Raw genomic sequence first — 13,127 nt, 5'->3', positions numbered from 1 at the left:
CAGTCATAAGACAAAGTGAAATAATACAATTGAACTAACAAATCAACTGTTCTTCCACATACCCAACTGGATTAGTTAGTCAAATCCAAAGATTGGTTTTCAAACCTGACTTAAAACCAGTCCCCGTTGATTCCTGGGCGGAGGGTGGTGACAAATATATTGTGGAAAAAACACACAGTGTTGACGCTGCTCTCGTAGAGCGGTGTGCTGTGGCTGGAAAGGTGCGCTCGTTAACCGGTCTGTCCAATATGAAAATGAAAATAAACAATCTAAAAAAAAATCTCATCAATTCTCTCCTAACGTATAATGTTTAGCAGAATGACATAAACTCGGCGTAGGTTGAGTTCAGCGGCCCACACTCAAGAAAGCCTTGACCTCTGCGTAGGACGGCTCCTCCGGGTCTTTGCTCCATCCTCCTCTCGCCGTGCTCTATCCGTGTCGGGACATCTCAGCTTCAGTCCACTCTTTCTCAGCCACCTGAATGTGCCCGCTCAACTCTTGAAGTGCAGGTACAGCCTCTATAATAGTCATGTAGATCTTCTCCTTGTTATCCATAATTATTTTAAGCTATGCTGGATACAATCATTTTGTTTTTGTTTTTCAGTTTTAACTGATTGCGACCCGCACAGATGCTCACTTTTTCTGAAGCTTCGGGGAGTAATCATGGTCAATGAAAATCTGCTTTCCTTAAATCAAAACTTTCCTCTGAGTCCATGCCTGTCGCAAGACATTTTCTTTGACTGTAAAGTCCATGAACTTGACAATCAGTGAGCATGGGGCTGCAGTCAGGTTCTTGGACTTTGCACTGAGCGCTCGGTGTGCCCGTTCAAAATTGATGTTGAGTTCAGGCAGAAGCTGGAGAGCGCTTTGGAATAGCTCCTTTACAAACATCTTCACATCTCGACCTTCACATCCATCTGTTTCAAATGTTTGCCTTTGTCCTTTGTTTGGTACTGTTTGCTTGGATCAAGTTTTGGATTTGGAGTTCTGCTCTATGATTCTTGATCCCTGCCTGCTCAACTGGACTTTGCCCCTGAACAATCCTGAAAATCACACTTTGCATAATCTTTTCTCACTGACGCAGCTCCCTCACAGTGCACGATGTTAGCCTCAATAACTCTCTGAAGGAGTCCCTTTATTCCCCGACTGTGAAGGTTAGTGATTTTCACTATAAAGCTCAGAACCCTCACAGCAAAGCCACATTTACTAATTTCCATATCTCTACAGATTGGACCTGTGCCCAGACCAAGACCTCCACCAGCAGCATTATTTCAATAAATCATTTAAACCATTCCTGTTGTCCGGTGTTGTGCACAAATCCAAAAACCCATCATTGTCAACCTTTGCTTCTTACAGATGATGCCATATTGCTTTTATTAAAAATGGCAGTTTCCCAGTAGTTTTGTTAGGGAATAACTTTAAAACAGACTGAGCCTGTCTTCTAGCTGCTACCTATAACATGACGTCACTGGAAGTCCAGGTTTGAACTTTAATTGTAATTAAACTCATTTCTGCTGTTTGCAAAGATTATAACACCAAAACATCTTTGAGGGTCATTCAGATCACTTTATTCAGTTTTGCTCTTCTTTGCGATTGGATTGAACACATTCCACAGTTACATAGGTGTGACAAAGACAAAAAAAAAAAAAAAAACAGTTAGCTGTGTAACATAACCAATACATGACACAATACTTAAACCATATATTTTTTAAGAAAATAAGTTCCTTTGAGTTTTAATAAAGCAAAAATCAATACTGGCATCAGGATTGACCACACTTCATTCTTTGGCCTGTAAAAGAAAGAGTTAGCTTTAAAAAACATCTTTAAATCTACTTATTACCAATTTCAATGTGATTCTGTGTTGAGCTGAACTGAAGACAAAATTTTGGATAAATCTGAATTAAAATGAATGTGTCCATCCTTACCAACCTTGTCTCCTAGCTTATGAAAAACAATTTAAATGTAGTGTAAAGCATCTTAGAAAAGGTAGGTACATGTATGTCACAAAACTACAGACCTGCAGAAATGAGTAAATATAAGTCAGCAGAATAAGTCAGCAGATATTCCTCAGCCCAGGACAGATTTGTCTCTTGCAACTAAAATTAAAGGTGGACGTTGTGTTTTTGCTCAGGTTTGTGTGTATTAGTGTGTCTGTTATCATATTAGCTCTTGAACCACTGCACAGTTTAATTGAACTTTCAGAAAGTACAGAAAGTGGTATCCGTCCTTTATGCGTTCTTGATGCCATCAAGAACAGATAAATATTTTGAGTCTACCTAATTCAAGATTTATGATGTTGCAATGGCTATGGCGGCACACAGAAGTGCAGTGGCTTCTCATACTCCCGGAATTAAGTTTTATTTTAATTGTTTTCATTCCTATGAGGCTGTTTGAGGCACTAGTTTAGTGCTAAATTCACAGCTCAATACAGCTCAACCGAAATGATGGCCATCAGAGACAGTTCGGTTGAGAACGTGGACGTAGCTCTCCCGGAGGTGGGAGTTAAAGCTCTGTCTCATGGGAGACCCTGCAAGACGTTCCCATCAAACCCTCACAATAAGTTTGGGCCTGCCAGGTCTGACCGGCATCCTCCCCCACCATCGGAGCCAACTCACCACCAGGTAGTGGTTAGTGGAAAGCTCTGCCCTTCTCTTCACCCGAGTGTCCAAGACATGCGGCCGCAGATCAAATGAGACGACAACAAAGTCAATCATCAAACTGCGGCCTAGGGTGTCCTGGTGCCAAGAGCACATATGGACACCCTTATGCTTGAACATGGTGTTTGTTATGGACAATCCATGACAAGCACCGAAGTCCAATAATAGAACACCATTCGAGTTCAGATCAGGGGGGCCGTTCCTCCCAACCATACTCTAAAAGGTCTTACTATCATTGCCCACGTGAGCATTGAAGTCCCCCAGCAGAACAAGGGTATCCCCAGGAGGCGCACTCTCTAGTACCCCCTCCAAGGACTCCAAAAAGTGTGGGTAATCTGAACTGCCGTTTGGCGCATAAGCACAAACAAATGTCAGAACTCGTCCACCCACATGTAGGCGGAGGGAGGCTACCCTCTCATTCACTGGGGTGAACCCCAACGTAAAGGCACCAAGATGGGAGGCAACAAGTTTGCCCACTCCTGCTCAGCACCGCTTGCCAGGGGCAACTCTATAGTGGAAGAGTGTCCAACCCATCTCAAGGAAATTGGTTCCAGAGCCAGAGCCATGCGTTGAGGTGAGTCCAACTATTTATAGCCAGAATCTCTCAATCACATACACCAGCTGGGGCTGCTGTGGCTGCTGTGGCTGAGTGGTTAGAGCAGTCGTCCACCAATGCGAAAGTTGGGGGTTTGAATCCACCAGCAGTCACATGCTGAAGTGTCCCTGGGCAAGACGCTGAACCCCTCATTGCCTCTTATGTGTGTTCCATCGGTGTATGAATGTGATCTAAGGCACTGATTAGTCTCTTTAGAATGATTTGTTCAATTAGCTTTGTAGAGATCTAGTAGAGTGCTGTATGAATGGGTAAATGAGGGCACAGATTGTAGTGTAAAGCGCTATGAGTATATTGAAATAAGATAGAAAGGCGCTATATAAGTACAGTCCATTTACCATTTAGCTCAGGCTCCTTCCCCATCAGAGAGGTGACATTCCACGTCCCAATAGCCAGCTTTTGTAGCCAAGGATCAGACCGCCAGGGTCCCCACCAACGGCCACCACCCATCCCACATTGCGCTCAACCCCTTTGGCCCTTCCCAAAGGTGGTGAGCCCATGGGAAGGGGGCCCCACGTCTCCTGTTCAGGCTGTACCTGACCGGGCTCCATGGATAAAAGCCCAGCCACCAGGTGTTCGCCAGCGTGCCCCACCTCCAGACCCGGCTCCAGAGTGGGGCCCTGTAACCCACGTCTAGGCGAGGGAGCATTGTTTCCAATGATTGTACTCATCATAAGGGGTCTTTAGGCTGCACTTTGTCTGGTCCTTCACCTAGGACCTGTCTGTCTTGGGTGACCCTGCTAGGGGCATGAAACCCCTGACAGCATAGCTCCTAAGATCATTGGGACACTCAAACCCCTCCAACATGGTAAGGTGGCAGCCCAAGGATGGATATATATATATATATATATATATATATATATGAGGAGTTTTAAACCCTTCCCATACTCTTAGAAGATTTTGAACAATGTTTCTAAACTCCTCTCAACTCTCTAGCGTGTCCTAGGTCTTCCCAGTCATAAATGCCCAATGCACCTCCCTAGGAAGGTGCCCAAGGGGCATCTTTACCAGATGCTTGAACCACCTCAACTGGCTCCTCTCGATGTGGAGGAGTTGCTGTTCTACTCCGAGTTTCTCCGAGATAACTGAACTTCTCGCCCTATCTCTAAGGGAGAGTACAGCTACCCTGCGAAGGAGACTCTCTTCAACCGCCTGTATCTGCAATCTCATTCTTTCTGTGACTACCCAAAGCTCATGACCATAGGCGAGGGTAGAAACATAGACCAACCAGTAAACAGAGAACTTTGCCTTACAGCGCAGTTGCCTCTTCACCACAATGGACTGGTGCAGAGTCTGTAATACTACAGATGTTGCACCAGTCCAATCTCATCAATCAATCTCATGCTCCATTCTTCTCTCACCCAAGATCAAAACCCCAATATATTTGAACTCCACTTGAGGCAGAACCTCACCCTTGACCTGAATACAGCAATCCACCCTTTTCCGATTGAGGAGCATGGCCCCAGATTTGGAGGTGCTGATTCTCATCCCAGCCCCTTCACACTTAGCTGTGAACTGCTCCAGTGAGAGCTGAAGATCACGGCACGATGAAGGCAACAAGACCACATCATCTGCAAAGAGCAGAGATGGAATCCTGAGGCCACCGAATCAGAATCCCTCTGCCCCCAGCTGCACTGAGAAATTCTGTCCATAAAAGGTATGAACAGAATAGGTGACAATTGGTAGCCCTGGCCAAGTCCCACTCCCATCCTGAAGGGGTCCGACTTAGTACCGGCAATGTGAACCACACTCTCGCACCATTTGTATAGGGACTAAACAGCCCATAACAACGGACCCCCTATCCCATACTCGTGGAGCACCCCCCACAGTGTACCCCAAGGAACATGGTTGAATGCCTTGTCCAAGTCCACAAAACACATGTAGACTGGATGGGCAAACTCCCATGATCCCTTGAGGACCCTAACGAGTGTTGATCTAGCCCAGTGTTCCACAGCCAACCCAGATGGAACCCATATTGTTCCTCCTGGATCTGAGGGTCGACCAACAATTGGACTCGCTATTCCAGCACCCCTGAATAGACCTTACCAGGGAGGCTAAGGAGAGTGATACCCCTCTAACTGGAGCACACCCAACGGTTCCCCTATTTGAAGAGGGGAACCACCACCCCAGTCTGCCAATCCAGTGACATTGGCCCTGATGTCCATGCTATGTTGCAAAAATGTGTCAACCAAGACAGTCCACAACATTTGGAGCCTTAAGGAAATAAGGGAATATGTTATTCACCCCGGAGACCTGCCGCCACATATTTTTGTAACTACCTTGGCAACCTCAGTCATAGTTATGGACAGACCAAGCCTAAAGTCCCCTGATTCCTCTTCCTCCATGGAAGACATGCTGGTAGGATTGAGAAGGTCCGAGTATTATTCCTTCCACCTCCCAATGACATCATTGGTTGAGGTCAATAGCACCCCACCTTCACTGAACACAGCATTAGTAAAAAGCTACATTCCCCTCCCCAGCCTCCTGGTGGTTTGCCAGAATCACCTTGGAGCCGACCAAGAGTCTTTATCCAAGGCCTAACGAAACTCTTCCCACATCCGAGCTTTGGCCTCAGCAACAGCCAACGCTGCGGACTACTTGACCCTCTGGTACTCCTCAGCTGCCTCCAGAGTCCCAACAGCCCACAAGGACCAATTGGACTCCTTCTTCAGCTTGACAGTCTCCCTAACCCGAGATGTTCACCACTGAGTTTGAGGATGGCCACCACAAGAAGCACAGAAAACCTTGCAGCTCAGCTCAAGGCAGCCACTTCAAAAATTGAGGTGTGGAGCATGGCCCATTTGGACTCAATGCCCCCTGCCTCAGCTGGGATGCCTCAGCTGGAATGCCTCAGCTGGGATGCAGTTAAAGCTCTCCTGGAAATGCAAGTTGAAGATCTTTCTCCAGTGGTCTTCAGCTACAAGCACTTGGGTGTGCACCTGAATGACAACCTCAGCTGGGGCAACAACACCACCAGCCTGATTAAGAAATCTCATCAGAGACTCTACTTCCTCAGGTGGCTGAGACGAGCTGGTCTGTGAAGCACAGTCCTCACCTCCTTCTACAGGTGTAAAGTGGAGAGCATCCTGTGCTCCAGCATAAACGTGTGGCATGGATGAAGCACAGCTGCAGAAAGAAAAGCTTTGCAGAGAGTGGTGAAGGCTGCACAGAAGTCTGATGGAGTCAGACTCCCCACCATCACATATATCTACACCTCTAGATGCAGGAAGAGGGCCACCTGCATCATGAAAGACCCCACTCACCTAGCACACACACTTTTTGCCCCACTCCCCTCAGGAAGTAAGTTAAGGAGCATTAAGTGTAGAACCACTAGATTGAGGAACAGCTTCTACTCTGAGGCTGTTAGACTCATGAATATCTAACCAGGATAATCACCATTGAAAAAAAATACATCATGTTGCATGTTGCTGTGTTAGTTCATGCTCATCTGCTCACACAGGCTCATTTTCATGCTGCTGTTAGACATATTGTTTTGATGCTATTAATGCTTAGCATATTTTTAGTTGAGGTTTTTCTTAGTTCATATATCAGATCTTATTACTGATTTTCTTTTACATTTTATTGTTGGATGTAACTGGGACATTGAGTACACAATCTCGTTCCACCACCTGTACCACATGTGGTGAGAATGACAAATAAAGAAACTCTGACTCTGACTTTCTGAGGGGTTCTTCTGCCAGGCATTCCCAAAAATCCTAGGTCTACCAGGTCTGTTCGGCATCTTCCTTTGCCATCTGACCCAACTCACTACCAGGTGGTGATCAGTTGACAGCTCTCCTCCTCTCACACGAGTGTCCAGAACAAATAGCCGCAAATCAGATGACATGACTACAAAGTCAATAATTGAATTAAGATCTAGAGCGTCATCGTGCCAAATGCACTTATGGACATTTGTATGTTCAAATATGGTGTTGTGATGGACAAACTATGACTAGCACAGAAGTCCAACAACAGAACATCACTTGAGTTCATATCAGAGAGGCCGTTCCTCCCAATCATACCCCTCCAAGTCACACTGTCATTACCCACGTGGGCATTGAAGTACCCCAGCAGAATAAAGGAATCCCTAGCTGGCGCGTCTTCCAGTATCCCCGCCAAGGAATCCATGAAGGCCAAATACTTTGAACTGCCGTTTGGCATATAGGCACAAACAACAGTCAGAGGGCTTAGAGGGCTAAGAGTAGACCCACACCAGCTCAGTGCCTCTTGCCATGGGCAACTCCAGAGAGGAATAAGGTCCAGCCTCTCTCAAGGAGATTGGTTCCAGAGCCCATGCTGTGCATCAAGGTGAGCTGAACTATATCTAGTTGGTACCTCTCAACCTCATGCACAAGCTCAGGCTCCTTCCCTGCCAGAAGTCACATTCCATGTCCCGAGAGCCAGCTTTGGTAAGCCAGGGTCAGAGCAACAAGGTCCTCGCCTTCGGCCACTGCCCATGGCGTCATGGACCCGACTCATATGGCCCCTCCTGCAGATGGTTGGCCCACAGGAAGACAAACCCGTGTTACTCCTTTTGGTTGAGCCTGACTGGGCCCCATGGGTAGAGACCCAGTCATCAGGCGCTCGTTGACGAGCCTCTCCCCCAGGCCTGGCTCCAGGGTGGGGCCCCGGGAACCCACATCTGGGCAAGGGACACTGAGTTTCTTGATGTCTTTTGTCCATATAAGTTTTCTTCGTCTCATGTTCTTACCCTGAAATACTGTATGCCGTTGAATATTTGAATCAAAATTCTCATTGGCATCTCTCCAAGACATTTCCAGACATTCACTGGTATGTCACCAGGTCCTACTGGCTTCCCCTTCCTCATTATTTTCAAAGGTTTCTGAACTTCACCCTCACTAATCTTTCCCACTTCCTGGTCCACAGTTGCCTCTACTCTTCTTTATCTTTCAATCTCTTCATTCATTTGCCCCTCAAAATACTACTTCCATCTTCACGTCATGCTCTCACTTGTTAGAACAAGACTGAAGACACTTGCAATGAAAATTACAGGGCACACCATAGTTTCATGTTACTAGTGGAAAATTCTTCTCAGTCTTTTCTAGAGATACTATCTTTTAGAGTGAAACACTCAAATAAATTCATCTTGTGCTGAGGAATGAATATGCTGGATAAACTTCTAAATAAGCATAGTGAATCAGTGATTCTGTACAGAAATTTATATTAAAAAATTACAACTTGCATTATTACTAAAGTAACCCACTCACTTTATTGTGAATCCATTATTATGTTCAGGATAGTTAGCTTTTATACATGATTAGTTTTTCATTCTTAAGGATGTTGTGATTTATTACCTTGAGTAGTCATATTGCAGTATATTCTTTCTCAGCCCTCTCACCTAAAAGCAAACAATGTGATAAATGTTTTTGATGTGTCTAAGTTAGGGCAAAAAGTGTTTTATGCTCTCTGTAAGAAGCTTTACTTGGCTGGTAGTAGTCATAGAGGGTGATTACAGCTGGTTTGAGGTTGTGCACCAAGACCTGCTGTAAAAGCACCAAGTGATGGTTGACTGGTATATCCTTCATAACCTGAGCAGAAAACAAAAACAGAACATTTTCAGTAATTAATTCACCTGGCATTGCATAATACTCCATACTGTCCATTGCTCTCACCCCTTCCAAGTACACCAGAACATGGCCATCCTTGTGTTCAACCCGATTCACCAGCAGAGCTCCTTTGAGCTACGAGCGGACACAATTCAGCTGTTTTAGTACCATCAGCTCACAAACAGACATGTTTCTTATACTCCTTTATTCAGGTAGAAATCACTAAAATCACTCACGATCTTCAAAGACTGGGGCTCTGGGACGAATCCCGAAAGCAAGGCAATGTCAAGGATCAACATGTTGGAGATGCCTTCTTCTCCACTGTACCTGGAACAGAACAATAAAATAAAGTTACATTCTTATGAGCTTTTTAGTTTTGGTTTATACAAAAATAACAGTCACATTTATTTCATGTTCAAACATTTTATCATACTTATGGAGATAGTCTGGTGACTTTTGCAGTTATGTTCTGCCAAATAGTTATAAAAAGTATCTTATGAGCCCTGATGTCAGTGCACCCCTAGCAGGGGGAGTATGAAAAATAACACAAGTCTTTGTCCAGGTAGGATAATGGCTAGCCCAAGGAGGGTCCCTTTCACATAGTTTAAGCTTTATGAACTTTTTTTTCCACAGAAATGTTAAAAGGTATAAAAGGAAACTGTATTGGTTAATATTAAACCTGTACACTTCTGGATGAACATCTTACAGCACAAATGTAGGTGTGCAGAGCATGAACTGTATATATGTTGATGGAGTCAAAGCTGCTGATCTGATCGTCTGGTCAGTCCAAAAGTTTGTTAAATTCCCTGCGGATGGTTATAGTCAACAACTTGAGACAGACAGACATTTGTGTGGTAATACAGATGTCCTGCAGTAAAAAAAAAATCAATCAATTAATCAATATTTATTTATAGAGCCCTTTCCAACAGCCAAAAAGTGCACAAAGAGCTGCACAATACAAAAGCCAAAAGCAAACAATTAAAAGCAACACAAAAAAGCCAGAGAGTCACTAGGTATTAAAAGCCTGTCTGAATAAAAAGGTTTTAAGATTAGATTTTAAAAAGAGCTAGATCAGTTATGGAACACAAGTCTTGAGGTCGTTGGTTCCAGAGTCTGGGTGCAGAGACCGAAAAGGCCCGATCACCTTAACATATGTATTTGGACTTTGGGACAAACAGTAAACATGTATTAATTGATCCTAAAGTTCTCTTACACTCATAAAAAGCTATTCGATCAGCAAAATAAAGTGGGGCAAGACCATTAAAAACATTAAAAGTGAATAATAAAATTTTTAAATTTATTTTAAAATGGACTGGATGCACGGTAGGCAGCACGATGGCGCAACTGGTAGAGCTGCTGCCTCTCAGCGAGCCGGTCCCTAGTTCAAACCCCGGTCCAGGGGCCTTTCTGGGTGGAGTTTGCATGTTCTCTCCGTGCATGCGTGGGTTTTCTCTGGGTGCTCCGGTTTCCTCCCACAGACCAAAAACATGCATGTTAGGCTGATTGGTAACTCTAAATTGTCCCTAGGTGTGAGTGAGAGAGTGAATGGTTGTTTGTCCCTATGTGGCCCTGTGATGGACTTGCGACCCGTCCAGGGTGTACCCCGCCCCTCGCACAGTGATTGCTGGACATGGGCACCAGCGACCCCCGTGACCCAAAATGGAATAAACGGGTAAAGATAATGGATGGATGGATGGATGGATGGACTGGATGCCAATAAAGAGAAAATAAAACAGGCTTGATGTCTGAGGGTGTTGGTTAAAAAATGGGCCGCAGCATTTTGGACCAGTAAAAGACATCTGATGGAGGTTTGGGAGATTCCAACATACAGAGCATTGCAGTAGTCAAGCCTTGAGCTGATAAAACCATAAATGGCCTTTTCAAGGTCCGGACGCTTTATAAAAGGCTTGTCCTTGAATAACAGTAACTGATAAAAGGTGGCCTTGACCACAGTCTTTTTGTCAAACTTTAAATCCTTGTCAAAGGTCACCTAAAAGTATTGAACTGCTGGTCTAAACTTGGATGTCAAAACACCAAAGTTACAGAAAGCATAATCACCAAAGAAGATGCATTCAATCTAGCCTTTACTTAAAAACAAAAAATTCTGGTGAAGCCATTACTTAATGTCGTCAATCAATAAATAAAATATGAAGGTTAATACTTTTAGGCTTCATATGAAAATAAATTTTGCAAATTGTCTGCATAGCAGTGAAAATAAATGTGGTGTCTGGCTATAACTGATTCAAGTGGCAGCATTTACGAAGAAAAAAGAGAGGACCGAGAATAGAGTCCTGTGGCACACCATAAGAATGAGGTGCAGTAGAGGAAGACAGATTACCCGTCCTGACAAAGAATGTTCTGTTGGTCAAGTAAAGTAGACCCAAATATACCATACAGCATAGTGTTGAAGATGAGACAGAAGGACAGCATGGTCCTCTGTGTCCAAAGTAGCTGTAAGGTTCAGCAACACTAAAGCAACAGGACACTTAGCATTCATAGACATGACAATATCGTTACAGACTTTTAACAGGGCTGATTCAGCACTATGACGAGTTCTAAATCCAGACTGAAATTAATAATTTCAATTAAATTAATAATAAATGCCATGCTTTTCATTTATGTAACAGCATCAAAACAACTTTTTCCAAGACTTTAGCTAAAAATGACAAATGAGAAATAGAGTCATAGAGTCAGAGTTTGTTTATATGTCATTCGCACCACATGTGGTACATGTCGTGGAAGGAAATTGTGTACACAGGGTCCCAGCTACATCTAACAATAAAATGTAAAAGAAAAACAGTACAGAAAAACAGATCTAAGATATGAACTAATAAAAACTTTAACTAAAAATACACTAAGCACTAATAGCATAAAAACAATATGCCGAACAGCAGCACAAACATGAATCTGTGTGAGCAGATGAGATTATATGGGGAGATGAGGTTATATATAAATATGTCTAACGATTAATAATAATAATAATTAAAAAAAACTTTATTTATAAAACTGTTTAAAACAACTACGGCTGAAACAAAGTGCTGTACACATAAAATCAAGAAAGTTTAAACACATAAAAATAAAACAGTTGTTAAAACATTAAGATCAATAAAACAATAAAAACAGTGAAGAGCAAATTCAGTCTGTGCTAAAAGCCAGGGGGTAAAAATGTATTTTAAAAAGAGTTTTAAAAATGGACAGTGAAGGGGCTCGTCTGATGAGAAGAGGGAGATCGTTCCACAGTCTTGGAGCGGCAACAGAAAAAGCTCTGTCCCCTCTGAACCTCCGTTTAGACCTCAGCACCTCCAAGATATTGTGCTCATCCAAAAAACACTTTACCTGGGACTATGCATCCATCCATCTGTCCATTATCTTTACCCACTTCTTCCTTTTTGGGTTGTGGAGTTCACAGGTGCCCCTGCCCAGCAGTCACTGTGCAAGAGACGGGGTACACCCTGGACAGGTCGCAAGTCCATCACAGGGCTGGGAATATGCAATATTTTCTAAAAATTTAGAAATAAAAGGCAGTTTGTAGATGGGCCAATAATTTGGTCTAGGCTAGGTATTTTAAGCAGGGGCTGCACTACCACATGTTTGAAACTTATCGGGACAACACCTGAGGACAGACTGCTATTGAGAACAGCAAGGATCACATGCCTGATGCTGGAAAAACTGCTTTTAAAAAACGAGGGGGGACAAGGTCACGAGGGGAACCTGATGGCTTAATATGGTAAAATTGATGGGTCTGGTTGAGTTTTTTTGGGCAGCACGGTGGTGCAGTTGGTAGAGCTGCTCCCTCTCAGCAAGCAGATTGCCCTGGTTCAAATCCCGGTACGGGGGCCTTTCTGGGTGGACTTTGCATGTTCTCTCCATGCATGTGTGGGTTTTCTCCGGGTACTCCGGTTTCATCCCAAAGACCAAAAACATGCATGTTAGCCTGACTGGTAACTCTAAATTGATCCTAGGTGTGAGTGATAGTGAATGATTGTGGCTATGTGATGTGATGGACTGACAACTTGTCCAGGGTGTCCCCTGCCCCTTGCACAGTGATAGCTGGATATGGGCACCAGTGGAACCCCACCCAGGGACACCAAAAGGAAGAAGTGGGTAAAGATAATATACGGATGGATGGAGGTTGAGGTTGCGTCTCTGCAATATTGCGTGGGCATTTGGGGAAGTTCCCCTGGATTGGCAGACTGGGGTGGTGGTCCCCCTATTCAAAAAGGGGGACCGTAGAGTGTGTTCCAACTACAGGGGAATCATGCTCTTAAGCCTCCCTGGTAAGGTCTATTC

General features: G+C 44.1%; 2 protein-coding genes across 2 annotated transcripts in view; both read right to left on the bottom strand.

Annotated features, from left to right (window-relative positions):
- The window catches only part of LOC119411478 (alpha-2-macroglobulin), a 118,921-nt gene that overhangs the window by 57,502 nt on the left and 48,292 nt on the right, over positions 1-13,127 (bottom strand). The gene's annotated exons all lie outside the window — the stretch shown is intronic.
- Positions 1,546-9,163, bottom strand: LOC119410480 (pregnancy zone protein-like). The gene is made up of 5 exons (XM_037677363.1): positions 9,074-9,163; positions 8,904-8,972; positions 8,714-8,819; positions 8,586-8,629; positions 1,546-1,789 (listed from the first exon to the last, which is right to left on the bottom strand). Exons 1-4 carry the CDS (start codon positions 9,134-9,136, stop codon positions 8,595-8,597), a joined length of 273 nt encoding a protein of 90 aa, XP_037533291.1. The 5' UTR covers positions 9,137-9,163; the 3' UTR covers positions 1,546-1,789; positions 8,586-8,594.

This window comes from Nematolebias whitei, chromosome 6 (assembly GCF_014905685.2).
Source record: "Nematolebias whitei isolate Nwh7 chromosome 6, NemWhi1, whole genome shotgun sequence".
Lineage (NCBI taxonomy): Eukaryota > Metazoa > Chordata > Actinopteri > Cyprinodontiformes > Rivulidae > Nematolebias > Nematolebias whitei.
Note: the sequence above shows the minus strand (reverse complement) of the source record. Positions and strands in the feature narration are given on the sequence as shown.

What these genes read in the sequence shown, in the direction of transcription:
- LOC119410480 (XM_037677363.1), bottom strand. Translation starts at nt 9,136, where the DNA reads ATGTTGATCCTTGACATTGCCTTGCTTTCGGGATTCGTCCCAGAGCCC. An exon ending in TTCTGGTGTACTTGGAAGGG is followed by an intron (nt 8,820 to 8,903) that starts GTGAGAGCAATG and finishes TTTTCTGCTCAG; the next exon opens with GTTATGAAGGATATACCAGT. An exon ending in CTATGACTACTACCAGCCAA is followed by an intron (nt 8,630 to 8,713) that starts GTAAAGCTTCTT and finishes GTTTGCTTTTAG; the next exon opens with GTGAGAGGGCTGAGAAAGAA.